Genomic DNA, 27993 nt, shown 5'->3' with positions numbered 1-27993 from the left:
TGGATAGAGGGGAAGATAGATGGATAAGTGGAAGGGTAGGTGGACGGATGCATCAGAGGATGGATAACAGAGGAATTAGTAGATGGTTGGATGATAAACACATGAGTGGATGGATAGAAGTATGGATAGTTGAATGGATGGATGAACAGACAGTTGGATAAATGGACGGATAAGTGGACAGATGGGAGCGTGGACGGATAAATGAGTGGCTGGATAGACAGATGGGTGCATGGGAGGATGAATAACTAGACAGATGGGTGGATGGTTAGATGGATGGTTAGATAAGTGGGTGGATTGGCGAACAGGTGAGTGGTCGGGTAGATGGACGTGTAGATGAATGAGTGGTTGAGCGGATCATATGACAAAACGAATGCATAAAAAATGATTGTGTGATTGCCAGAAGATGGTACAGCCTTCCCTGTGGGTCAACATCGCTATCTTGCAAATCTGCTAGTGACCAGGATGGTTCTGGTCTCTTCACAGGGTCTTCTGATTTGCTGCTTCCTCCTCCCACGGAGTGCCTCTCCTGGAGGCTGGGGTGAGAGGTGAGGAGGATGGCCACGGAGATCCGTTCTCGGGGCGGACAGCGTACCATCGGGCGCGAGGAGTACAGCCTGTACAGCAGCCTGAGTGAAGATGAGCTGGTCCAGATGGCCATTGAGCAGAGCCTGGCTGACAAGACTCGGGGCCCTACCACTGCTGAGCCCACTGTGTCCACGCGTGTCAACCGCCAACCTGCCCATTTCTACCCATGGACCAGGTGAGCAAGGAGAAGCCAGCTGGGGCATCCACTGAGTGCAGATGCCAAACACTGTTAACCCAAGGCTAAATTATCCCGGTCTCTAGGATGCCCTTTATCACTTTAGTGGATTATATTTGTTATCTGAACTTACTGAGCTCTGACGGTGCCAAGCACTGTGTTAGGTGCTACACACACTTGAACTCACTGAATCCTCTTAAGGACCTTCTAGGAGGCTCGATGCTATATTCCCATTTTACAGATGAGCCAACTGAAGCTCAGGGCTGAGTAACTGGTTCAAGGTCACACAGCGAGTAGGTGGTGAGGCAGAGATTGGAACTATCTGGTTCCAAAGCCCATGGCTTGGCCTTGCACTGCTGGCTTTATGTCTGAATACAGTAGAACCGATGTTCTGAGTCTGGCCAGGGCTTCCAAACCCCTCTATGCAGTCTCCCTGGGAAAACGTGTCTGAGAAGCGAATGCCGTCCGCCCAGCAGGGCCGTCCTGCCTCCTTGCTCTGGCTCCCCAGTCTCGGCACGACCTCATCACCCCAGAAGCAGGACCATCTAGAGCGGCGCCATGTCACACTGACAGAAACATGGCGTGAGCCACAACTGCAATCCCACACGTGCAACTGTGAATACCCTATAGCCACATTCAAACGTAAAGAGAAACAGGTTAAAATTAATTGATGTCCAAAATACTATCATTTCCACGTGTCATCAATACAAAAATTACGAATGAGATTTTTACATTCTTTTTTTCATACCAAGTCTTCGGAACCTAGTGCATATTTTGCGCTCACAGCACATCTTCATTCGGACTAGCCACGTCTCGAGGGCTTACTAGCCATCTATGGCCAGCGACTCCTGCATTGGACCGTGCCGATCTAGAGGACACCTCCCCTGTAGGAGGTGGAGCCAGAGGAGTAATTAAGTATTGAGTCTTAAAATGCTTTTAGAAGAGAAATACATAAATTTTAAAAATGCTTTTGCTCACCACTGCGTCCAAGTCAAGTGTATATTTGCGGGTTGGTGGCAGGAGGATGGGAATTGCTGTGACAATTGTGTTCGTGTTACCTTGGGGCATGGCCTCAAGTCTCGTTGTCTCCAGCAGCCAGCTGACTCCCTGTGTGACCTTGGGCTTCTCTGAACCTCAGCTTCCTTCTCTAATAAGAGTAATAGTAACAGCAGCAGCAATGACAAATAGACTTTGTCCAGTGTCCAGTCCCAGTTGACAGGGATGAAGGTGGGTGACAGTGTGTCTCAGACCCGTCCCCTGAGGAAACGTAGCAGGGTTTTCCCCAAATGACTTTGGCCTTCCCGAGGCTGGCCCACCTCCGCTGGGCAGGCTGGGCAGAGGCCGGGGATGCCTGGCCCTGAGGAGCCCCGTTACAGGGGAAGGCCGGCAGCCTCCTCGGGCAGCTGGAGGAGTGGAAAGGCTCCCGGTTCCTGAGCGGCCCCTGAGGACGTCCCATTCTGTGACCCAACCTGCAAAGCAGAAGCCCAGAGCCTAGAACTTGTGAGGGTGCTCTAGGGGGCCTTGGTTCCTGTTCTGGCCGGCTCAGCCGAAGCCAGACCACAGGTTCCTCTGTCTCAGGAGGAGATCAGATAGACGGAAGAGCGTCCTTGCTCCACTGGGCCTGCTGCTCAAGCCGGCCCGGCCAGCGGCACCTGCAGCCTTCTCCCCAGCACGGGAGCCCCCCTGGAAGTCCTGGGGACACTTAAAATCATTAGAACTGAGCAGGCCCTTGAGGTCTGGCCCCGACCTCCTCTCTCCTCTCGCTGGTAAGGAAGCAGACACCCACCGTGGGGCATAAACACTCACCCAGACTCCTCAACAAAGCTCTCACGGAGAAGTGAAACGACTTAGCCAAGGTCATGCGGCCCGCCCCCCCAAGATCCAGGCACAAGGGCCGTAGGGGACAAGGATTCAGCCTTCATCTCCTTGCTTTTGTGACCTGAAACCTCCTGGGCTGGGTTCTGTCCCCTCGTCTCTGGAAGGAGGCTGGAGTTTGTCTCGCTGGGAAGCGAATCCCTTTGCTACGACTTTCAGTGTAATTCTCCTCCCCCTCAGTGCACGCTGAGTGCGTCCCGTGCGCCCGGCACCGATCCTTACAACAGCTGCCCAAGCGGGATGTTTCTGTGCCCGTTTTGTACATGAGAAAATACGGGCACGGTGGGGCCAGGGACAGAACCACAGCCTGGCCTGCTCTGAAGTTCAGAGTCGTAACCCGCTCTGCTGATTCTGCAAAGGCCTCTTTCTGCTTCCTCTCCCTCCTCCACCTTGAAGTGCGGTTTGGTCTCATTACACCCGCCTCGCACTCACGGAGGCTCAGGGTCCCCAAAGACCTGAGACACACAGGCTTGTGCTCTCACACCCAGACACGGACTTACAGTATGTACAGGGCCCGGTGGAGTTCTTCTTCACGTCTACCCCTGAATATCGCAGCTTCCATCCACACAGACCCAGAGCAGGTGTAGGAACAGGACATCACACGTGTCCCCAGGGCTCCACACGGCCGGCTCCTCCTCATCCTTCAGGCCTCAGGTGAAATGTCACCTCCTCAGCATCCTGCCTGGCCGCCCTCCTGGGTCAAGCCGGTTGCCCCTCCCTCCTCGCTTGGCTGTGTCCTTCACTGCCCTGACCGCAACTTACAATTTCTATGTACTTGTTTCTGCCATTAACCTGTGAACTCTGTCGACGCAAAATAACCAACAACCATCCTATAGATAAGAGAAATAAGGTGAGTTTACTTGAGCCGGAGTGCGGATTATCACCCGGGAACGCCTTAGAAAGCGTTCTGGAGAAGCAGGGTTTTCAGTACAGCCTTACGTCTTTTTAGAACAAAGAACATGCGTTAAACACACCCGGGACACATTTTCGTGAAAGTTTCAAAGGTATTAGCAGGTCAACACGACCGTGATGTTGGGAAAGGGACTAACCCGGGACAGATGGTTAAGCAGAGGTACGAAGTATGTTTGATAGGCCATGTCAGGCTTTTTGGTTCAAGCCGCATCCATTTTGAACCTGAATAGTTACCTCATATTCCTAAATATGTGAAAATCTCCTGGCAACTCCTTGAGGCCAGGGGCCTCACCATCTTCTAGTGTGAAGCCTCGTGTGTAGCACACAGTGCCTGATCCATGGCAACACCCAATAGCTGTCTGTGAGCGAATGAATGGGTGAATAAAGGAATGAATGAAGAGGCAGCAGATGAGAGTGGAAAAAGAAGTGGGTTTGGAGGTTGGAATTCTTCCTCTGTCACTTACTTGCTGTGTGACCTTAGGCAAATTACTTAACCTTTCTGATCCCCAACAGCCTTATCCCTAAAATGGCAATAACAAAACCTTACCTAGCCCACCGAGCAGTGTTCTTATGAAACGCAAATAAGATAAGGCAGGTGTGGGAGCCTTCCCCAAACCCCACAGCTTGAATGGACCTCCCCTCCTGCCTCGCTGAGTGCCCATGGCCTGACTGCCTTTCATGTCACCCCAGGAGGGAATTATCTGGCCTCCTGAGAGTGTCCCCAACTGCACCGTGTGACCTCCTTGGGGTCAGGGAGCAGACATTGCTCACTGTATGTTTGTATGCTCAGTGCCCAGCAAGAGCCTGGGTCATCGCAGGTGCCCAGTGAATGTTTTTAGACAAACAAGTGCACTTGGAAACCAATAAAATTCTCTAGGAATGTAATTTATTGTTATCATCTTGTGACAAAATGGCGACTGTGGACATAAAGGTCAGCTGAGTCTTTGGGATCCTAGAGATGAAAGGCAGATCAGCATCCCAGAGAAGCCCTTTTCCCACTGGCTTCTCCCCCACTGTGATGTGAGGGATGCCATTGGAAACATGCACGAGGAGCACCGCCAGGCCTCGGCCCACTGAGGGTGCCAACACTCAGGCAGCCCCAGCTGCCCATCCCAGGGAGAAGTGGGGTCCGTGCACTTGTGAAAGCGGGGCCCCGAGGCTGCCGTGATGGACCAGCCAGAGCTGGTCCAGGAAGCTGGGTCTTCACAGTGTTTAAACTTCTGCAATTTATTTAAGGTTACATTTCTAAGAAAATAAAGGAAGAAAGCAAGAAGCAGGAACTCGCTTGGGCTGATGTGTGCACAGCAGCAAACAATTCAAATCAAGCCACGCACACTTACTGTGCACTTCTGATGGGCCAGTGCCTTCTCCGTACCTGGACGTCGATCAGGCCTGGTCTCTGCCCTCCCCAAGTTCACAGTCTAATGAGGGTAAAGGCCCAGGTACCTAATGACCCAATAGGAAGGGCGCAGCCAAGAGGCTTGCCTTGGTTTCAGAGGGACATAGAAAGTGTCGACTTACTTACTCAAGGAGGTGGGCTTTGCAGGATAAATAGGAGTTCACCAAACAGGCTAGAGGAAGCAGCCCTCTTTGAGTTTCAGTTTCCTCATCTGCAAAAGGGAGCCAATTGCATCCCCTTCGCAAAGTGGACTAGAGGATGAAATGAGGTGCTTTGGGCCGTGTGCCTATCACATCTTGGTACATAGCCAGCACCCAACACATCTCAGCTAGTGATGGGAAGGCAGAAGTGGCTGCAGCTCTGAGCACATGTTCTCCACGTGCGATTCCTCTCTGGCCAGCCCAGGGAGGATGGATTGGCCAGTGGGTGAGGGAGACGCAGAACTCTCCAGGTGGGAGGCTGACTCCAGAGACCTGTGGGAATGGGGGTGGAGCTGGCTCCACCATATGAGCTCTTCCTCCCTCTACTCAAGAGGGAGGGGCTGATCCTCCAGGCATCTGAGGTCTTGGGGTGAAACGACATGGCACCAAGAATGCCATGTGGGATATCACTCCTTCAAAGGCTTTCGTTTGTTTTATTTCCTTCATTTAAGTTTATCCAGCACCTACTGTGTGCCAGGCAGTGTGCCAGTCATGACACCCGTGCTTGATGTGGGATTGGTTTGAGGACCAGTGAGAGAACAAATACGGGACCCCGCCTGGTGGGGGGATGGAGGAGCCCCTTGATTTGTTAGCTCCCTCCACTAGTAAGATGCTTGCTTGCCACCTGCGTTCAGCCAGGTCCAGCCCAATTTAATACACTTCCTGGGGCTGGCCTGGGCTTCTTACTAACTCAGACAGGGCTCACTGAGAGGTTAGGGGCATTGTCATCACAGCCCTGCTCCTCACTCTCCCCGAGCCTCACTCGTGTCTGGAGCCGGGACCAGCTGGACTCCAGGACAGGGCTGCTGAAAGCTGGGTGGTGGTGATGCCCTCCTGACCCCCGAGCTGCTCGCCCACACAGAGCGCAGGGGCCCTACCTTCGCCTCCTCCAGGTCATGACCTGCACCCACATCCCGCCAGGCTCCTCTCGCCTCTGATGACTCAGCGCGCTGGGAATTCCCCTGCTCTGGGCCCAAGGGGAAGCGGGGCCTGCAGCCTGATGGCAAGAGCTCGGAATCCAGCAGGGGCCTGGCTCCCCCTCCAGCTTGAGACTCACCACCCAGCAGCTCGGAGCACCCATCCTGCCTGCCCCTAAAACCAAGTTCACGTACCCAACTTCAGGGCTCCCAGCACGAGTCCTCCGGCCTCTCTTTCAGCCCCTCCCCTGCAGCTCTGTGGCTGTGTGTGTCCTTGTCTCCCACCCCGTTGGCCTCTGAACCTCTTGGGAATCAACAAAAAGAAGTGTCCTATCGATCTGCCTCCCCAGGTCCCAGTTCGGGGCATGGCACTGAGTGGGAGCTGGGAAATTCTCCTGCGTGGAACTCAGTCTGTCCGTTTCCTCCTCTGCAAAGTGGGAACAACGCACCCCCCATCTCCACCCAGGTGGCAGGGAGGATGGAAATGAGTGATGTCCTGCCCGATCTCAAGGGAATGTCATCACCATCTCTTTGCCACCCTCACCAGCCTCACTGTCCTGTTGTTGCTGTTTTGATTATGCAATCAGAGACAGGTCCTAGTTTTAGGGTGGTGCGTGGGTTTTTACCAGTGTGTATTACCCTGCGAAAAACATTCTGCAACAATAAGTGATGAGGGGCCACACATGGACCAGTGATGAAGGTGGCCGGGACCCCAGGACCATGTGGAGACAAATCCCAGGGCTTTGTCAAGACAACGGGGCTGGGGACTGCCAAGGCCCCAGGCCACCTTCCAGCCTGCCCAGCACTCTCCCCTTTTCAGGGCCAGGAGCAAGTGCGGGTGACGACACTGAACCAGCAGCTTTCCGGCGTCCCAGGATGTGGTCTCTCAGATCCGCTTGACACGCTGAGCTTCCACACGAGATCATTTCGGCAGAGGCTGCACGGCCACAACGGCGGTGGGCAACCCCCCGTCTGGTCCTGCCTGCTCATTTTGCACACAAAGAAACTGAGGCACAAAAAGGAGCAGGGGCTTGTTCAAAGTGGCAGAGCCTGGCAGTGTGGAGGCCTGAGAGCTGGAGAGAGGACGAAGAGCCGGGAGAAGACCAGGCCCCTGGAGGAGGGAGCACGGTGTCAGGACCTCTGCCGAAGATGCGAGTCTGACTCTCGGCTCGATTACCAGCCGACGCTGCATGTGACCCTGGGGCAGCGAGCCACCCCTCAGAGCTTCAGTGTCCTCGGCTGTAAAAGGCAGTGACATGGGCACCCGCTCTAGGGCTAATGAATGAGGACAAACGAATGGGACTTGTCGTGGTGCCAAGCTCGACCTGGTGGGTGCTCAGGAGAAGGTAGGCAGTGACAAGCGGAAGGGACCCAAGAAAGGTCGAAGGTTAGGACAGTGATGAGGAGGATGAAGAGGGCTGGCCCGGAGCCCCCCACCGAGATGAGCTGAAGCAAAGGAATGGGCTGTGCTTCCCCTCTCTCTCTGCCCGCTGGCCCTCCCACCACGCTCGGGCCTTGCCGAGGGTATCCACACAATCTGTAGGTTCTGGCCTGTCCTGGAAGAGTGTGGGTCCTTCTCAGGGTCACAGCTCCATCACTTCCATGCCCCACGAGGTGCCGGTTGCCAGTAGCAATGTCTTCCCTAATCCCACAGGGCACCTCCAAAGGGGCACAGGAGACCAGATCCAGCCTGCTGGGGTGTCCATGGCACCAGGGCCTGACCTGAGGGCCAGCGTGGACCACATGCCCCATTCTCACTACAAACCCAACTGACCTGGATTTGTGGAGTGGCCACAACACCTTTCACCCGCTCATCCTCATAACAGCTCATGGGGTGGGAAACTGAGGCTCAGAAAGGTGGAATAATGAAAAAATGAGTGGTGGACATGGGTCAAGCCCTCCCTGTGCCTGGCCCTCCACTCAGCATTTTACACCATTCACTCACTCAGGTCTCACCGGCCTTCTGAGACCGGGCTGTTCTGGAAGCTAAAGCTCAGGAAAGTTGAACCTGTTCAAGGTCACACAGCCAGGAAGTGTCAGAGCCTGGATTTGAACTCGTGTCGGTCTGACTCCAAGCTCTGGCCCCAGTGACCTTCCTTGTGCATCCTTTTGCTGGAACCTCTATTCTGTTTGAACCTGGGATGGCAGGACCCTCTAATGAGGAGCCAGAGAGGTGGGAGTGGGGGCACAGACCCGGCTTGGCTTCCCAGCTTTGCTGCCCCGTGCCCCGACCCCCATGAATCTCTTGCGCATCTTTGTTGGGACCCATCCTGGCCAGGCCCGAGAACGAGCCACTTTCATCCTGAGACCTGACCACTTCTCACATCTTCCTGGGTGAAGAATGTCACCTTGCTTCATATCTGCCTCCTGTGTGGTTGGCTGGGGAGGGGCACCATGGGAGTAGGGGTGAGGTTAACCTCATTGTTGTCTTATATGGTCATTTGAATCTCCCAGGGCTTCCTCCAAGGGCCAAAAATAATCCAGAGACACAGCAGCTGTGTCCAGCACACAGAGAGGACCCAGCCATCTGCTTTGGTTCAGAGCCCTGTGTCTGTCCGTCAGTCTCTCCCCCTCGCTCTCCCTCCATCCTCGTTTCTGCCTCCAGCCATGACCCGCTTCTCATATGCAGAGTATTTTTCCCTCTTTCACTCCTGCCCTGCACCCTCCAGGTCCACTGTGCCTCCTGAGAGCCCGCCGGCCTCGGCTCCCATGGGCCTGTTCCAAGAGGTCATGAAGAAATACAGCCGCAGCCAGAACGCCCAGCTGGCGTAAGTGACCCCCCCCCCGGCCCCAGGACCATCCAGGCCCACTCTCCCGACTGGGGTGGATGGGGTGAGGGTGGGAGGCAAGCCCACAGCCCTCAGGAGCGTGGTCACTCTGCAGGGACCTCCCAGGCACACCCCTCCCAGGTGTGTCCCCCAGAGACCCAGCCGCTCCAGCTGAGCTGGACTTGGTGGTCACAGACTCCCGTCCTCAAGGAACCGCCAGCCCGGCTGTGCTTGTGATTAACCCCGAATGCCCCCAGTGTGGGCCCTGTGTGCCGGAGGAGCCCCAGGGGCTCTGAATCTGGGGACCCCGCATGAAGGAGATCCAGGAGACGGCCCTAGAAACTCAGAGGAGCTCAGAGCCGAAGCTGAGGAGTCAGGCACCTCTGCTTGTCGCAGTTTCCCCCATGCATCAGCGGGGTTTATCGGAGCACATCTGCGCCGCCCACACCCACAGGCTTCAAGTTGCTTTGTTGCCTTATTTGTTCAGTGCCAGGTGCTAAATCCAGGAATAATCTGAGCTGCAGGAGGCGTTCTGTTTGCCTGGCACCGGGGTGCTGGGCTCGGTGGGTCCATGGAAAATAGCTCTGTGCTATTCTCTGCTCGCCCATAGTGACCCTAGAAGCAGCTAAAAGCAAAAGAGGGGCCCCATCGCTGGAATCCCAATTTCCTTCTAGTTATGCGGCAGAGAGGGGAGGAGGCAACTGGCCAGTGTTTTGTTTCTCCTCCCAGCCCTTTTCACACCCTGCCGCTCCCTTGCCCTTGGTGCGGCTGGGAGGCATTTTGACAGCCTGGAAAAGGGAGACCCAGATTCTAGTCTCGGCACTGCTGCCTCTTCCTGTGTGACAGCCCATGAGTCGCTGTCCCTCTCTGAGTCTCCTTTCTCTGTGAAAGGAGGTTGGAGAGGACAGAGTGGCCTACAGGGTCCTGTCTACCTACTTAGTCTCTGATGGCCTGACACCCCCAGCGGCCTCCCTGCACCCTCCCTGGGGTGGGGACTTTGGCTGAGCCCACGGAGAAGCCGCTGGAGTGTGCGCCGGAGAGCTCCAGGGTCTGTGCCCCGCAGCTGGACGAGACCCACGCTGGGTGTGGGTCCCGGGAGTGTTCTCATGACACTGCCCACCCGTCACGCCCACAAGAGCAGCCAGCCCGCCTCTCTTACACTTCAGCTGGGGCCCCACGGGAGCCCTCCCCAGAAGGACGGGACACATACCCCACTGGGGCTTTTCCTGACGCCAACAGAGGCTGCGCTGGCCGCTGGTAAGAGGAACTCATCAAGGTGGCAGTGATGGCGTTGATGGGGACTCAGGGCTTATCTGGTCAGTCACCCATCATCCTTGCCGGGTCTGAAACTTAAATGGCATCTGTGCTGCAGCTATTAATAACCAGAGAGGCTGAGAGTCAGGAGGAAGTGTGCTCACGCTGGAGGAAGCCGCTGGGAGGGTAAAGGGCCTGTCCTGGCCCCTGATGCGGGTGACGGCCCAGGGAACAAGGCCTGCCCGCAGTCTCACCTTCTCCATCTGGGAAATGGGACCATTTATGCAGAACCTTCTCCAGGAGTGGATCTGGAGCCACAGCAGTCCTGGTCCTCACTGACTCTCCAAGGATGGAGGGCAGGGAGCTTAGGGTATGAACGAATGAATGAATGAGCAAACAAAGTGGCTTTCATGAGCCAAGCAAAGAAGTTATCATTTCACATTAGCCCTGAAATCTTTTTGACATTCAGAAGTTTCAAATAGCGAAGGCTTCACATTTATTAATCCTTTAAGGATTTCAGTCTTTCAGCAGCTAAAGGTTCTGGGGTTGAGGACAAGGGTCAGGAGCAAGGAGGGGAGTTGGGAAGAACCCAGAGAGGTGCTCACTGCAGAGACTGCCCCTCTGAGGGGTCCGTGCCTTCGTCTCAGAGCTGCTCAAAGGGCCAGCGGGCCACAAGGTGGACGACGTCGTAAATGCGGGAGCGTCGCCCTCAGGGAAGGGGTTTAATTATCGCTGAAACCTCCTGTGGGGCTGGTTATCCATCTCTCTGGAGGCTGGCACTGTGTGCCCAACTCCTCTTGGTAGAAATGGTCTTGGTGTAACAATAGACGCCAAGGGGACAGAGGGGGTCCCCAAATTCTCTTTCGGCCACCAAGGAGCTCTGTCTCAAAGGGACAGTGGTCAAGTAACCACGCAAAGACATGTAAAGGCTGTGCTTATGTGAGGCCTTATGAGCAGAGGCAGGGAGAGGCTGACCTGGGCAGGCAGGTTGAGATGGTGGGGCTGAGGATGCCGTGATGGAGCTGAGAGCTGGAGGGGCCAAGGTCAGGGCCGAGTTCCCAGGGCAAACCCAGGAGGGTTAGGAAGGATTATTCTCCTTATTCAGGAGGGCGCTGGCTTCAGGGGGCTGGGCATCTGCCCCAGACCAGCAGGGACCAGCAGGACTGAGTGATCCCACAGCCGGCTGGCTCCTCGCCACGGCCAGGCCCTGCATTCATTCTCTCTGGGAGAGAGGCTGCCTGGCCCCGCTTCAGCCCTGCCTGGGCCCTGAGTGACCCGCCCCTTGGTCTCGCAGGCCCGTGGACCCTGTGCTAAAGGCCATCAAGGAAGGCGATGAAGAGGCCTTGAAGGCGATGATCAAGGAGGGGAAGAACCTCGCAGAGCCCAACAAGGAGGGCTGGCTGCCACTGCACGAGGCCGCCTACTACGGCCAGCTGAGCTGCCTGAAGGCCCTGCAGCAAGGTGAGGGGGGCTCCGGAGCAGCCAGAGCGGGAACGGGACGCAGGGCCAAGGGCTCCTTCCTCCTGCAGCTTCGTGTGCTTTGCCCTACAACAACATTGGCAAGGGGAGCAAGGCAGGGTTATCGCCCCGGTTGCAGAGTTGAAGTCACCAAGTTGGGGGAGAAGAAGTGACTTGCCCCTACCCCACCCACAACACCCTCACCCTCCCTCACTCTTTGGTTCCCGGCTGCCTCCTCTCCAGGCCTCCCAGGACAGGAGAGCCTAATTCCTAGAAAAGGAATGAGGAAGGGCTGACTTTTGGGAGAGCCACTGCCAACTTGTTCCAGAATGTTCCAGGGGCTGATTTGGTGTGGAGAATACTGCAGCTGTGCCTGTGCCCCGCCAAGGCCATCCCTCACAGCTGTGGGACCCTGGGCGAATCAGGCCTCCTCTCTGAGCCTCAGCTTTCCCCGAAGCTATATGTGGTCGGGTACCACATGCAGGCAGGAGTTACCTCTGCCCTCAAGCAGCATGGACCCCAGACAGCCCACCACACTCCAGGGCAGACATAGCTGCGTGAGCCTGAGCTTCCAGCAGTTGCTGGTGGGAGTGTAAGGGAAGGACAGGGTCATTCAGAGAATAAGAAGGCCCAACCCGGGAGGGCTTCCCAGAGGAGGTGGCATCTGAGCTGGATTAATACGACCAGGAAGCTGAACCAGCCCTGTGAAAGCGACTGAGCCCAGGGCCAAGAGGATGAGGGCAGTCTGGATGGTAAACTTTTGAAGATGCCACACACGTCTGTCCTCGGAATTGGGAGGGAAAGGGGACCGCTGCTGTGTGGTGGGGGCGATGGGTATCTTCATCCTTCATGAATTTCCTGTTCTGTCCTCCCCAGCGTACCCGGCAACCATCGACCAGCGCACCCTGCAGGAGGAAACGGCCCTTTACCTGGCGACGTGCAGGGGACACCTGGACTGCCTCCAATCGCTGCTCCAGGCCGGAGCTGAGCCCGACATCTCCAACAAGTCCCGAGAGACACCACTCTACAAAGGTGCGCCCCCGGGGGGCCAGAAACTGGGTGGGCAACCGGGAGCATTGCTCCCAAAGTCATAACCCCCGAGGGGTCTACTTTGGAGGAGGCGACCCGACCCTCTTCGGATGTGTCCGGAGGAGCCAGCCGGCTGTGGGATCACTCAGCCCTGCTCGTCCCTGCTGGTCTGGGGCAGATGCCCAGCCCCCTGAAGCCAGCGTCCTCCTGAATAAGGAGAATAATCCTTCCTAACCCTCCTGGGTTTGCCCTGGGAACTCGGCCCTGACCTTGGCCCCTCCAGCTCTCATGTAACAAATGATTCAGTTCGTCTGTGCACATATTCAGTCAACATCCCCAAGTCCTCCCACAGGCCAGGCACCCCGAGGAGCATCAGGGGCTCAGAGATGAAAAGATACGTTCTGGTGGGCATCCACTCACAGATAACGTGGCAGTCAGCTTGTGGCGATGAAGAGCTTGGCCTGAGGCACCTGGGAACACAGGGGAGGAGCCCTGAGGTGGGGGAGGGCACCCACAGAACAGGGTGCTGAGCTGAGCCTGAACGGGAGAAATTTACCGGCTGGATAAGCAGGGGGAACAGCACAGGCAAAGGCAAAGAGGCATGAGAGAGAATTTGCACCTCTGGCATGTTTAAGAAAATTAAAAACGCCGGGTTTGCTCAGCACGTCATCCAGGACGTTCCCTGGCTGCCTGAGCAGTGCCCAGGCAAAGTCTGAATACCCACAGCAGCTGGCATTGGTCGAGCGCTCACTCTGTGCCAGGCGCTGTTCCTTTGTTTACCCTCACATCCATCTACACATGAGGTACGCACCGCCAGTACCCCCAATTTACCGATGAGGACCCGAGGCACAGAGACCTGAAATGAGGTAGCCGGGGTCCCACAGCCAGCCAGGGGCAGCAGAGGTGGGATTTAGACTCCGGTGTCTGGACGCTAGCACCACACGCTGAACTACCACGCTAAAAAGCGTCTAGCTCATGCCCACACGCTTAAGCAAGCAGCCTTGGGTCTTGCAAAAATGATAGAGCTTTACATTATGGAAATGACAGAAATCCCCGATTTCCCACATGTCTGTATCCAGCATCTGGAACATTCCGTGGGAAGCAGGAACCGGGTAGCTCGTAACCGAGTCCACTGCAGACGCGCAGTAGAAACGTCTCCCAGAACCCAGGTCCGCCCGGGCACCGGAGCCGTCACCAGGACCCTTGGCTGTCCCAGAGAGAACTCCCAGGACGCTGGGCGAGTCACAGCCGAAGCGTGGGCCTGGTCCTGCGTGTGCTCCTACTATGTGCTAAGCCCTGTGCTGGAGCCTTCCACGTACTACCTCACTCTGTCCTCCCACAGCACCCTCTCAGGAGGGTCTTATGACCTCCGTTTCACAGAGGGGTGTGGCGCTTCGCCTGGGGTTCTGTTTGAAGCCCTACACGGGCAGCCCCTCTCTTCCTTCTCACCTTCCTTCCGACAGGCCTGGAGAATCTTCCGGGGGTGGTTGATTTGGACAAACGCCCAGCTCCCTGGTGAAAAGTCTGGCCAGAGCCAAGGGTGCTGGGAGAGTCTGGAGAGAGAGGAAGCTTGAAAGGGAGGTCTGAGCCAGTCGAGACAGACGAGCTGCACTCAGAAGAGAAATTTTACCCCAATTTTAGCGAGCAGCCTTCGGGGGGTTTGAGCAGGAATATGGCACTGCCCTCCTCCTCCTCTTCCCGCCCTGGCAGTGGGGAGGACTGAAGCAGGTAACACTGGAAAGGGAGACAAGTTAGGGGCATCCCGGAACATTCCGGGGACAGGGACTCTGCTCCTAACTACCTGGGCTTGAATCCCGGTTCTGCCACTTACTATCTGTGTGAGCTTGGGCAAGTCACTTAACTTCTCTGTGCCTAACACTCCATCCTTCAAGGGTGGTTGGGAGAAGGAAATTAGTTAATCCTGTAAAGTGCTTAGAAGAGAGTGGCTGGCACAGAACCAGTGCCATGTACACATCAGCAAATATCGTTGCTAATATTACTGCTCCTTTTAGTGTATGTCCTGGTTTAACACAGGGACTCGAACCCCAGCACAGAGCCAGTGGGTATTTGTTGAGTGAATGACTGATGAATGAATGAGTGAATGGACGAATGGATGAATGAAGTCTTGGCTGGCCAGGTGCTGCCGGGGGCCCTGCTGACCGTCCTGCTTCTCCCCGGGCACAGCCTGTGAGCGCAAGAACGTGGATGCTGTGAGGATTCTGGTGCAGTACAACGCGGACACCAACCACCGCTGCAACCGAGGCTGGACGGCGCTGCACGAGTCTGTTTCTCGCAACGACCTGCCGGTCATGGAGATCCTGGTGGGCGGAGGCGCCAAGGTGGAGTCCAAGAACGCCTACGGCATCACTCCCTTGTTCGTGGCTGCCCAGAGCGGGCAGCTGGAGGCCCTGAGGTTCCTGGCCAAGCACGGTGAGTGGTGGGGGTCCCTGTGTCATGGAGGCCTCAAGGGGCCCAGCTGGGAAGGACCTCAGAGATCAGCCCTAAGGGAAGGCAAGTTTAGGTGTCATCTTGTGGACATACTCTGATTGAGTAATAGTATCCTCCTGGAGTGCTGTGTTGAGAAGGATTCTGAGGCTGTGTCTAGGCTCAGAGGGAAATGTGTTGAGATCTACAAGGGAAGCCTGTAATTAGGCAGAAACTTGGAGGGCGTGACGCACATGCCACGTATTCACCATCTCTAATCTAGCCCAACATCCTCGTTTTAAAAATGAGGAATCTGAGGCCCAGAAAGGGGAAGTGACTTATTTACAGTCACGTAGCAAATTAGTGGTAGAACTAGCAAGACTCTGGGTCTCCTGACACCTCAACCACTTCTCTTCTCACCATGTCACACTTCAGGGCCAAAGGAACCTCAGACAACATTTGGGTCACGTCCTCGTTTCATGGGTGATGAAACCAAGGACCAGGATGGGAAAGTTATTTGTCTAAGGTCACACAGCAAATTAATGGCAGAGCTGGGATTTGAACCCTGGTCTTTGCACTCTTTGCCTGTGAAAAATCTTTGTTCACTTAATGGGACAAAATAAAATAATAGTGCCTGCATTATGATGGCCCGGTAACAGAAGGACCCAAGACAATAGCATATGTTCTTTTGGTTAAAGAGCATTATATTCTGGTCTCCCCCAAGAACACTTTTGATTTCTTTTCTCTCTGCATGGGAAGTGACCCTCCCTCTCTAGCAACAGAGAGGCCAGAGGTAATCCAGACCCTGGGGCTGAATGGGAATAATTTGTTGAGGACCTACTAGGTGCCACGCATTGCACTAAGCATGACCCCAGAACAGCCCAGTGGGGTTTTCCCCACAGCTGCAGGAGGTCGGCAGTGTCCTCATCCCATTTTGTGGATGAGGACACTGAGGCTCAGAGAGGTTAAAGGATTGCGAACTGCATCTGACTGTGTACTGCACGCTCTTTGCACTCGGCCATGCCACCAAGGCCTCGAGAGTCACCAGCGTGGGATTTGCCCGGATAAGCATCCACTTACTCAGCACGTGCCTGAGCAGTTGGGAAAACGGACCCAAGGCACCTCCTTGCAGCCGGGACAACTCTGGGCTGCCAGCTTGAGAACAAAGAGGCACAGGCAGGGTCCGGGGAGTCCAGGCCAGGGGGCTGGGCCAAAGGAGGGCTCCCAGGGGGCGAGGGGGCCCGGTGGACTCTAAACCTCTGCGCAGCTCTCCTGCCGACACCCTGAGACAGGGTCTGTGCTCTTTGAGAGCTGAGTCCATTTTCAAATCTAAAGATTCTCGTGTGAGCAGGCAGCTTTGGTGGCAGGGTCCCGGCTTCCAGGGAGCTTGACTTAGGGAGCTCGGCCGTGTCAGCACCATCAGGGTGGAGCCAGAGCCAGCCCCTGTGCCCGGGGCCTCCGTCCCCGGGAACTGGCTTGTGCTGAGCCCTTCTCTGTGCCAGGCTCTGTGCGGGGAGAGTGTCTCAGTGCATTCAGGCTGCCGTGACCGAATGCCACAGACGGGGTGGCCTGTAGACAGCTGGAGAGAGCCTGCTCCTGGTCACGGACGGCCGTCTTCCTACTGTGTCCTCACGCGCCGGAAGGGGCGAGGGAGCTCTCGGGGGTCTCGTTTATTCGGGCACTAATCCCATCCATGGGGACTCCACCTTCACAACCCAATCACCTCCCAAAGGCCCCACCTCCCAAGACACACTGGGGATTAGGTCTCAACATAGGAATTTGGGGACACAGACGTTCAGGCTGCCCCAGACGTTTACTCACATGCTCCTCTTTACTCCTCGCAGCACCGCTGGTTGGTAGGTACTATGATCCCTGGTCACAGATGAGAAAACAGAGGCTCCTATAGGCTGCCTGGGGCCCCAGAGGTTCTCAGCCACGAAACAGAAACTTCAACTGGTTCTTGCCTCTTGCAAAAGCCTGTGCTCTTCCCACTACACCAGAAATCAGTCATCGAAACTCAAAAATTACCAGGAAGCCTGAGATGAGCAGGATGCCCAGAGAGAGAGGAGCTGTGGTTAACAGATGCTTTTGATGTCAGCCCTCACTGACATTTCACTGCTAGCCCAATTCTATTTCCTCCCAGAATAAGGAGGGCCTGGTGAACAGGCTGCAACTCTTTTTGCAGAGAAACCCGTGAGTTCTCTCCATTACCAGCAGGCGATGGAGAAGGTGTAGGAGATTGGGCTGAAGGGAGACTGTCACCGGGCTTGACTCCCCCTCCTATCAGCACGGGGCAGTGTTTCCTTCAGATTAGCCAGGAAGTAATCCCCTTCTTATTCCTTGAAACGGAAGGCAGAGAAGAACCAATCCCAATTAATAAAGTTATCAGGGTTCTTCTTTATTGGAGGCTCTGCACTCTCCTAGAGCTATGAGCTTTCCTCGGGGTCGGGTCTGGATCCTTTTACATGGAGTGAGGGTAGAGAGCATGGCCTCTGCCATCAGACCATCTGCCAGGGCTTCTGCCATCAGACTGTCTGGGTTCAAGTGTTGGCTCTTTACTTATGGGCTGGGTGGTCCGGGGCACTTGTGTGTAGGTTCTCCGTGCTTCAGTGCTCAGATGGCACAGGAAAAGCAGGGAGGCCGGCACACAGTGAGTCCCCAGGAAACGCCAGCATCGTTGCAGCAGCTTTCAGCCTCTAGGAGGCCTCTGCTCGGGCTGGTGGGCCCCAGGGCGGGATGTTGCAGAAGTGAGCTGGGGGTCCTCCGGGTGGACTCCGTTCTAAGGGTCATTGTTAAGTGATCCAGTGTGTCACGGTGGTGGGCACAGTGGCCCCCAGCCCAAGGTGGGTGTCACATCAAGGACAGGGACTGCCCTGGTCACTCGCTGACCTGCCTCTTCTCCACCAGGCGCTGACATCAACACGCAGGCCAGTGACAATGCGTCCGCCCTCTACGAAGCCTGTAAGAACGAGCACGAGGAGGTGGTGGAGTTCCTGCTGTCGCAGGGCGCCGACGCCAACAAGGCCAACAAGGACGGCATGCTCCCGCTGCACATTGCCTCCAAGAAGGGCAACTACAGGTCAGCCCAGGCCCGCCGCCACCGCTCCACGCGGCTCTCCCCCGGCCCACACTGGGTGGGGGGCTCCCGACACCCAGCCCACAGGATTAGGAAGGCCCAGGAGAGGTCAGAGCGGAAAACAGGAAAACCACTCAACAGTCAGCCAGCTAGGGTGAATGCCTACAACAATACCAACAGGAATAATAATAGGAAACACTTCCATAGCACTTACCAGCACTTTCAACAACTCTACTTTTCACAATTCTTTTAACAGTTCTACTGAAGTAGACACCATTATCTTCATTTTTCAAATGAGAAAGCTAAGACACAGAGAGGTTGAGTGACTTGCCCAAGGTTACGTAGGTTATAGATGACAGAAACTCACCTGCTCCAAATGTCACATCTACAGATTCCACTGAGGGGGCCAGATCCGAGTCTGGACTAGTGGACATTTCTGCTGGGGAGCAAAGATAAGCAACCTCAGGCAATTAGCTAGCATGCAGGGGATACCTACAATACTATAAGTAGTAACAGTGATGACAGCTAGCCTTCATTGAGCACTTACTACGTGCTGGGGACTTTGAGCGAGATGAGAGAAGCTTAAATCCTCAGGGAGCAATCTGATGGGAGGGAAGATGCTCATGCACGCACACACACACAAATTCATGACCTAATGAATGAGCATGAAGAGCTAAGCTCCATGATGGTCCTAGAGGAGAGAGAATGGCATGGGGTGGAAGCAGCGGTGTGCTAGAGCTGGTTCACACTAGAGCTGGTTCACGCTAGAGCTGGCTCATGATGGAGCTGGCTCATGCTAGAGCTAGTTCACACTAGAGCTGTTTCATGCTAAAGCTGGTTCACGCTAAAGCTGGCTCATGCTAGAGCTGGTTTACACTAGAGCTGGCTCATGCTAGAGCTAGTTCACACTAGAGCTGGCTCATGATGGAGCTGGCTCATGCTAGAGCTAGTTCACGCTAGAGCTGGTTCATGCTAAAGCTGGTTTACACTAGAGCTGGCTCAGGCTACAGCTAGTTCACGCTACAGCTGGTTCACGCTAGAGCTGGCTCACGCTAGAGCTGGCTCACGCTAGAGCTGGCTCTTGCTAGACCTGGTTCGTGATGGAGCTGGCCCATGATAGAGCTGGCTCATGTTGGAGCTGGTTCGTGATGGAGCTGGCCCATGGTAGAGCTGGCTCATGTTGGAGCTGGTTCGTGATGGAGCTGGCCCATGGTAGAGCTGGCTCTCACCAGCTCACGTGAGCTGATTGTTCACACTGATAGCTGAAACTGGCCTTAGTGAGAGTATTTACACCATGGAAGTTGGTGAACGATACAAACCAGGGCCCTCTTTCCCCCCCTGGAGAGCCAGTTGTTAAACATCCGCCAGTAGCACCACTAGCTGGAGGGATCAGGGAAGACTCGCCCAGGGGGTGGAACGCCAGCTGCCCAGGAAGGAGGGCAGGGGCCAGTAATTTCCACCCAACCAGTATTCCCCAACCTTTGACCATTCGCGGACTTTCTTCCTAATTTTAAACATCTATAGTCTCATTGCTCAGCATTTTCCTTTAAAGACATTTTTTACTTAAAATGAGTTTGTTTTCAAAAGGGAATGTTTATCACACTATTTGGTTAAAATTACCGATTTACAATTAATAAAAAATATTCTCGCTGAAAATCCCATCTCGCGTATCCCCGATGACACACTTTGGGAAACACAGCCCTGTTCTCAGCAGGGAGAAGACGGAGAGACACAGACGGTGGCTGGTGGGAGGTATTGGTTGTCTTCCGTACGGCAGAGAGAAATGGGGGTGGGAGTGGCAGCCCGGAGAAGGAAATGCAGGCACAAGGAGCCCCAGGTCCCGCTCTGCAAACTGCCTGTCCCCCCCCCCGAGTCCATGCACGGAGGAGACCCCGCCTTCTCAAGGCAGATAGACTTGGGTTTGAATTCCTGCTGAGGCCATTGGGCAAGTTGCTTGAACTTTCTGAGCCTCAGCTTCCTCTTCCGTAAACTGTGAGGCAGTGACACCTGCCTCTTGGGGCTGTCGTGGGGACTAGGAAAAAGGACATACGTGGATCTAGATGGAATCAAGCACCCAGCAGAGCGCCCGGCACATGGTAGGTGCTCAGTGGGGCTGCACTCTCTCTCTCTCTCGGACGTAGGGAGAGCACATCCCATCATTTTTCAGTTAAGCCCGTGGAGGGAAGCAACGAGGCAGGCAGTGGTGACGGGCAAGACGGCATCTTTCTCTTCCGCTCCCGGAAGACGCAGCATCAGTCAACTGACTCGGTTTTTCTTAACCTGACCCCAGAGAGACGCAGAGTGAGAGAGAGGGAAGGGGCTGGCCCCTGGACACCTTCTGGTCCACTCGCTCCCCATCCTTGCCTGTACAGCACCGTCACTCTGGGCTATTTTTTCAATGACACACCCCAGAGCCACTGAACCAGAATCGCCAGGACACAAGGAGCCCAAGCCTCTGTCTTTGACAAGCTCCCTGAGCCAACCAGGTACAGCCCAGCCACCCCTTCAGGGGGGACTATGGATCTAATCCAACCCCTGATTTTGCAGAGGAGGGAGCTGAGGCCAGAGATGGGAAGCAGCTTGCCAGAGAGAGGCAGAGCTGGGACTGTCGCTTGGCACCCTTCAGTCACACCCGGATGCTATCTATTGGAGCCAGATGTCGGCAGTCTGGCCCCAGCTGGAGGGGAGTTTGAAGGAGGCCTGGGTCTGCCTGAGGATGCCCACGGAGCCAGGCTGCTGCTCTCTGGAACCACCTGTATGAATGGTCTACGTTCCCCCGAAGTCTCCCGCTTTGGATTCCTGCTGACTCCCACAGCGAGCTCCCTGGTTACTCACCCTCCCTTCTCAGGCCCCATTTCGTTCTGTCCCCCAAGACTGAGAGGGGCCGGGCCACTTTTTGAGGGCTTCCCAACAAAGGGTTAAAGCCAGGTTCCCAGCAGCTTCTGCCACCTGGCAGGGCCCGTGGCCAGGCAAGCCCCGGGGGCTCCCTCACTCCCTGGGCATGTGGCATTAATGGCCTGCTCCACGCTGACCTCCCGTCGGCTGCTGGGGGATTTGACGTGACATTCCATAGGCGTTCTACACCCAGCCACCTGCCAACCCTCCTGCCTGTCTGTAGCATGGACAGCAGCCCCCAGCAGCTGGGCTCAGTGTCCACCAGATAGTGCCTTCTCTTCTGCACATTTAACTGGAGGGTGTGACCTTTGGGCATGGCTGAGAAAGGAGCCTGGGAGACCCCAAAGCCTTAGTCACCTCCAAGGCACACTTTCCTTATCTTCTTTTATTTCCCGTCTAGCAAAGGCACCTTATAAGAGGAAAATTCCACCCCAGAGATAGATTTATTAAGAAACTGTTTGCATTCAAGAAGAGCGGATGCCCCAAGATTCCTTGAAACTGAATTCAGCAGGGCACCGAAACCAGCGGTTCTCAACCTTGGCTGCACATTGGAACCCCGGGGGGCAGGGGGCTCTAAAAACCCTGATGCTGCCCCCCACCTCCAAGATTTCCATGCGAGCAGTCCGCGCTGGGGCTGAGCTGTGGGGTTTCTAAAAGCTGCCCAGCCGACTTCACGGTGCAGCCCGGTAGAGAACCAGGATCTTAGAGTCGATTTTGTGGCTGATGTATAACAGAGAAGCGCATTTTGGGCCTCACTTCTGACTCCCTTGTTTTTAAATATTCTTTCTCTTAACTTCTAATTTATATTCCCTTTGCAAGCCACTTAAAACTCTTCCTAGAATAAGGCAGAATAGAGAACCGTTAACACATTAAATTAAAATGCAGTTTAAAAGCACGTTCAGAAGCAAGTTAGTATCCCCATTAACTAGAAGGGAAACTGAGGTTCAGAGCTCGAGGCTTCATGGAAAATAAGAGCAGAGGTCCGGGGCACAGGACCCTTGGCCAACCCCATCCACTGCAGGACATTGGTTTGCTGCCTGCATCTTCTGGAGGAAAATGATGAAGTCTTGCATCAAAGTTGCTCAAGGCGTGGTGCATGGGCCACCTGCATCAGACACCTGGGCCCCTCCCCAGACCTGCCAAATCAGCCCCTAGGTGGCAGGGCCCGGGAATCTGCATTTTTAGTGGCCGTTTGCATCCTCTGCAAGCTCTATTCTCTCTCTGAAGATCCAGAAACTTCTAGACGAGCTCACTCACTGCAGCAGGCTGCAGGAGCTGCTGTGTGCCTGAGCTTCCTCCTTCACAGAGGAACTGCTCCCCCGCTCCAGCTCCCAGCATCTCCTGGAAAAGCCGCAGACTTTCCCCCAGAAGGATCCCTCACGGGCAGGAGTCCCACTGTGCCCTCGGGAACACCCTCGGGCAGATTCTCCACTGTGGAGCCTTTTCTGGCTCCAACATGAGCAACACATGGGCTCAGAGAAGAGGTAATCCCCCAACACACACACACACACACACACACACACACACACACGGCAGGGTTGACACAGTGCAGCTTGGCGGTACTGGCAGCGGAGCGTCTGTGGGCGGCCAGTTCCCTTGTGAAAGTCAAGTCCACCATCAAATCTACACTGAACACTGACAAAGGTCACACCACCGTGACCTGGGGACAGGACACCTCCGGGTTTGGTGCAGCAGGGCTGTGCAGGGCAACCACTGTGGTGGTCAAGATGCCAACAGCCACCGTTTACTAAGGGCCTACTATGTGCCGATGAGTGTAACGTGTACGACCTCATTTGATCCTCAAAAGCAGCCTTGGTGAAAGATGTTATTAACTTCTGTTCTGTAACCTGGGCATAGCGATCCCACCTTGCCAGGTTGTTACAGAGAGTAAATGAGCTCATAGGGTCATTTGTGGGATTAAATGAGGTACAGGTGCGAAGCATAGAGCAGCGATCCGCAATATTACAGTAATTATCATTTAGGAGGGTAAAGTGCTCACAGGTCATAGGGACTCAATAAAGGGGAGCTCTCATCCGCATCAGCATCACTATTGTTATGATTAATTACCCCTCTATTATAGATGTGGTTCAGAGAGGTTAAGTGACATGCCTGAGAAGGCGCAGCACTGAGAGGCAGAGCTGGTGGTGGAACCCAGGTCCACTGCCCCCTGAAGGACCCCACACTGCCAAGGACAGCCTGCTTTGGTGCAAAGCTCTCTGCTCTATTCCCTGCCGCTGGGCTGGGGTTCAGGCAGGACAGCAGCCATGAGGAAACTAGCATCCTGGGCGGGGAGCCAGGGCCTGGAGCAAGGAGAGTGGGACTCAGTTCTGGTGGGTCCCAGGAACAAGGTAGGGGCCCAGTTATCAGGACTTGGATCCAAGGCTCCAGGCCTCCTTGAAGAGCCCTGAGCTGGGCCTGCTCTGGTCTCAGGGCCTGAGCTGGCAGGGGCAGCCCCCACACTGGGGAAAAGAGAAGGGAGGGGCAGGAAAGCGGGCCCCCCAGACAGCGAAGGATCTGCCAGGTTGTGGGTGCCTTGTTCCTCTTCATAAGGTGTGCTTTGAGCACCTGCGGTCCCAGGACCAGCCTGTGGAGAAGTGAGAGGGCCCCAGCCTGTCTCGTGGTGTCGCCCCCTCATGCTCCCGTCCTCCGTCCCACAAAATGGGTCAGAGGAGAGAAGTGGCGACATGCAGTAGGGCCACCAACACTCCTAGGGCAGGGGGACTGGGGCATCGTGGAAAGGCCTGGCCCCAGGTGGTGTGGACACCTACACTCTGCCCCGGCTTTGCCGTCCACCTCCTGTCCAACCTCACTCTCTTCCCCACCCCAGCCTGGGCCTCAGTTTCCCCCTCTGCTGTCCAGACCTGTCTCACTGCACATCTGCTTTCAGAGTAGCAGAGTCTTACAGCAGCAGACGACAACACAAGGACTTGACCGCCTTATCAGGACGATGCTTCTGGGCCTCTCGGCAGCGTCCAGTCACATCCCATGTCCTGTCACTCTCCTTTGGCTCGGCAGGGGATGGCTGGAGACCAGCTGTGACCTGCTAGAGATACCAGCCCCGTCTGGCCGGCGGCCCCAGGCAGTCGCTCTCCCTGTTCTTTCCGGTGCTTGGGCATGTTACGGCTGTTAGGGAGCATTTGTTGGCGATGGCCGTGGTCCAGGGTGAGGCCCCAGCCCTGCCTGTGACCAGCACCTCTACAGAGCGAGGTCAGGCCTCCTGGGTGTGCACAAATAGAAATTAGGAGGCAATTAGCCCCCCGGGTGTGTGAATTTCCTTTTGAGGTTTTAGAGGCAGATTTTAGGCAAACACAGTATCGCTTACAATAGTAATACTTTCCACGGAGATCCTAGCGGGAGGTGGCTGGCATCGGATTTCCAGGAAGCTGGCAAGCCAGCACGCCAGGAAGCAGAGACGCGTGGGAACAGGGCTGGCGGCACCTGTTTGCTCCACACGGCCACCTCCTTGGAGCCCTCATGGGGATGTGAGGTCACCTGTCAGCAAGGACTGGACGGATTAGGGTCTGGAATCCTGACGGTGGCAGGAGCTTGTTCCTGCAGGTCGCAGGGGCTGGGGGAAGACAGAAAGGACAAGGGGCCAAGAGACCTGGGGCTGAGCCCCCCAGAACTGCTCCATGACCTTTGGTTAGTCACTTCTGCTCTCAGAGCTGCATCTGGGGGGGGGGGTGCACAGACCTGCTTTGTACCCCACAGGGCTGAAGTGAAGGTAAAATGGGTCAGGCAAGTTAACGTGTGATGAAGAATACAAACCCCGTGACAGCTCAGCTGTCACCCTGCCTGCTACACAAGAAGAGGGCAGTGGTTAAGAGTGTGGCCAGGGTTATATCAGACTGCCTGGGTTTATATCTTGGCTCCATCACTTACTGGCTGTGTGTCTTTGGGCAAGTCACATACCCTCTCTGAGCTTCTGTTTCCTCATCTGTAAATGAAGATAAGACTAGGACCCAACTCACAAGGCTATTGGGAGGATATACAGTCACGTGCCGCATAATGACAATTTTGGTCGATGATGGACCACATATACCATGGTGGTCCCATAAGATTAGTACCATACAGCCTAGGTGTGCAGGGGGCTGTGCCATGTAGGTTTGTGTAAGTGCCCTCTGTGATGTTCGCACAGTGACGAAATCTCCTGACAATGCATTTCTCAGAACGTGTCCCCGTGGTTATCGACGTGTGACTGCAACAGCCTAATACAGGTGGCGTGCTGGGAGCAGCGCAGGATTCAGCAGGAGGGAGCAGTCGGGGCTCGCAGGAATCTCCAGCCTCAACAGAGGCTGGTCCACCCTCTCTGGGCCACAGGCAGGGCAGAGAGCCTGTTGAGACTCACAGGAGAGGGGGGCACACGACCTCGCGGTCACTGAGGGCTGCCTGGGGGTTGGGGCAGGAGTGGTTGGGGCCAGACACATTTGTCCAGGACGAGGCCCAGGTGGCTCCATCAGGGCCCCAGGGCAGCAGAACAGGGATGCGGGACAGCTGAGCCCTGCAGTCAGAGGAGGGTACAATCCCGGTTTGCCTCTGCTGATGTGTGGCCTGGGGAAGTCCCTCAGCCTCTCTGAGACTTGACTTTTCTCACCTGCAGAATGGGAATGCTGAGACACACTTTATGGGTTGTTGCAAAGATTAACCCCAAAAGTGTTTGTAAAGCCGTTCGATATCTCCTGGCACATAGTGAGCCCCCGGATATGGCTGTCCCTGCCCCCACCCCACCCAGGCACGGCAGGCTCTAGCTCCGAACGTCAGCACTGGGCTCTACCGCCCTCCGCAGGGAGAAGCTTGGACAGTCCTCGGGTTAGGGGGCTTTCCAGCATCTCCTGCAGATGGCTGAGCAGGGAATGGGCAGCGCTCCTTAGCCTGGAATAAGTCAGCGGGAGATTCTTGAAACCACAGTCCTCTCTGGCCGAGGCTTTTAAGAACTCAGATTTGAAGCCCAGCCCCACCTCTTACTGGCTGTGTGACTTTGGGAGGGTGGGTGAAGCTCTCTGACCCTCAGTTTCCTTCACTGTAAAGTCAGGAGAGCAGCCGACCCCCTCCCTCCCTAAAGCGGTCATTGTGGGGATGGCTGGTTCCACAGCACCCCCTGCTGGTGCGCCCGTGCCTCCGCGCACAGCAGTTGCGAGCGGCCCCTGCTGGCACCGCCGGCCCCCACCTGCCGGCCGCCCCGTGACTCGCGCATGCCCGCCCGCAGGATCGTGCAGATGCTGCTGCCGGTGACCAGCCGCACGCGCCTGCGCAGGAGCGGCATCAGCCCGCTGCACCTGGCGGCCGAGCGCAACCACGACGCGGTGCTCGAGGCGCTGCTGGGCGCGCGCTTCGACGTGAACGCGCCGCTGGCGCCCGAGCGCGCGCGCCTCTACGAGGACCGCCGCAGCTCGGCGCTCTACTTCGCCGTGGCCAACAACAACGTGTACGCCACCGAGCTGCTGCTGCTGGCCGGCGCCGACCCCAACCGCGACGTCATCAGCCCCCTGCTCGTGGCCATCCGCCAAGGCTGCATGCGCACCATGCAGCTGCTGCTGGACCACGGCGCCAACATCGACGCCTACATCGCCACGCACCCCACCGCCTTCCCCGCCACCATCATGTTCGCCATGAAGTACCTGTCGGTGCTCAAGTTCCTCATGGACCTCGGCTGCGACGGCGAGCCCTGCTTCTCGTGCCTGTACGGCAACGGCCCGCACCCGCCCGCCCCGCCGCCCTCCAACAGGTTCAACGACTCGCCCGCCACCGACAAGGCGCCCGGCGTGGTCCAGGTAGGGCGCGCGTGGCCGGGGCCAGAGCACTTTGAAGGCACTGTGGCCTAGTGGTCCAGTCGCTGTGGAGGCAGAAGGGGATAGCAGTTAAGGGGCTTTGGAGGCAGTGTGGACTAATGGTTAGTGTACTTTGGCGCGCGTGTAAACTAGTACTTAGCACACTTTGGAGGCAGCGGAACCTGGTGCTTCGCATGCTTTAGAGGCGGCAGACCTTAGTGGTTCACGCGGACAATGAAATCCTTTTGGTCCGCTGGCCTAGGGAATTTAAGGAACCAACATCGGAGCAGGGGGCGGGTGGGGACCTCTGCAAAGCTGCGGGGTCCATCACTCCTGGCAAACCTGCACGTGGGATGTGATGCTGAATCTCCAGGCTCGGGATGGAGGTGAGAGCAGGTGGGATAAGGACAGGTGAGCTGCAGAAAGTCAGTGACCCAGACACAGGACCTGTCCGTGGTGATGTCTTAAAGAGTCAGAACTACAATGAAAAGGAAGTTAGAAACACTCTCCTCTTGGAGAGAATGATAACGGCTAATGGCCATCATTTGTGGGCCACCTACTGTGTGCAAAGAAAGAAATTTATGTTCATATTACTTTAATTCTCATCAAAAACCCTTGAAGCTGGTGTTATAGACCCGTTTTCTAGACAAGGAAGTTGAGGCTTAGAGAGGTGATGCAGCTGGCCCAAGTGGCCCACCTCCCACTTTTGGCAGCAGCGGCTTGTGTGATAAGAGAGGAGAACTGGATCCTGGCGTGGGTGTGCCCGGGGTCTGTCCTGAGACGTGGCCCTGCCCTCGCCCGCCTCAGGTTCTCTCCCTCCTGAGCTCGCTGGGGCGGAGCCCTGGGCTCTGGGCGTGGGTCCCAGCGCTGGCGTGTGCTCTCTTTCAGTTCTGTGAGTTCGTGTCTGCCCCAGAGGTGAGCCGCTGGGCGGGGCCCATCATCGACGTCCTCCTGGACTACGTGGGCAACGTGCAGCTCTGCTCGCGGCTGAAGGAGCACATTGACAGCTACGAGGACTGGGCTGTGATCAAGGAGAAAGCAGGTGGGGCCGCCGCTGCCATTGGAGGCCGCCCCGCCTGACTCAGGCCCTGGGGTCGGGCCTGGGACTGTCAGTGATGTTTCTTGGGCACCTACTCCGTGTCAGCTCCATGCTGCATGTCACATACAGTGTCTCCGTGACTCTTTGTTTTATAAATGAGGAGACAGACCCTCAGAGAAAGGATGTCACCGGGGCCAAGGTCTCACTGCTAGTTAGTGG

At 55.9% G+C, this 27993-nt stretch overlaps 1 protein-coding gene across 3 annotated transcripts in view; it reads left to right on the top strand.

The window, feature by feature from the left end:
• Positions 1 to 27993, top strand: part of ASB2 (ankyrin repeat and SOCS box containing 2) — a 44150-nt gene that overhangs the window by 12804 nt on the left and 3353 nt on the right. For all 3 annotated transcript variants that reach the window (XM_001497846.6, XM_070249710.1, XM_070249709.1), the window contains 8 exons: positions 484 to 760; positions 8733 to 8831; positions 11380 to 11546; positions 12420 to 12575; positions 14757 to 15002; positions 17904 to 18075; positions 26174 to 26738; positions 27624 to 27777. In XM_001497846.6, coding sequence (XP_001497896.6) covers positions 555 to 760; positions 8733 to 8831; positions 11380 to 11546; positions 12420 to 12575; positions 14757 to 15002; positions 17904 to 18075; positions 26174 to 26738; positions 27624 to 27777 — 1765 coding nt within the window. In that variant the 5' untranslated portion in view covers positions 484 to 554. The remainder of the gene's footprint in view (positions 1 to 483; positions 761 to 8732; positions 8832 to 11379; positions 11547 to 12419; positions 12576 to 14756; positions 15003 to 17903; positions 18076 to 26173; positions 26739 to 27623; positions 27778 to 27993) is intronic.

This window comes from Equus caballus, chromosome 24 (assembly GCF_041296265.1).
Source record: "Equus caballus isolate H_3958 breed thoroughbred chromosome 24, TB-T2T, whole genome shotgun sequence".
Classification (NCBI taxonomy): Eukaryota; Metazoa; Chordata; class Mammalia; order Perissodactyla; family Equidae; genus Equus; species Equus caballus.
The sequence above is the reverse complement of the archived record's forward strand: the minus strand, read 5'-3'. Positions and strand labels throughout refer to the sequence as shown.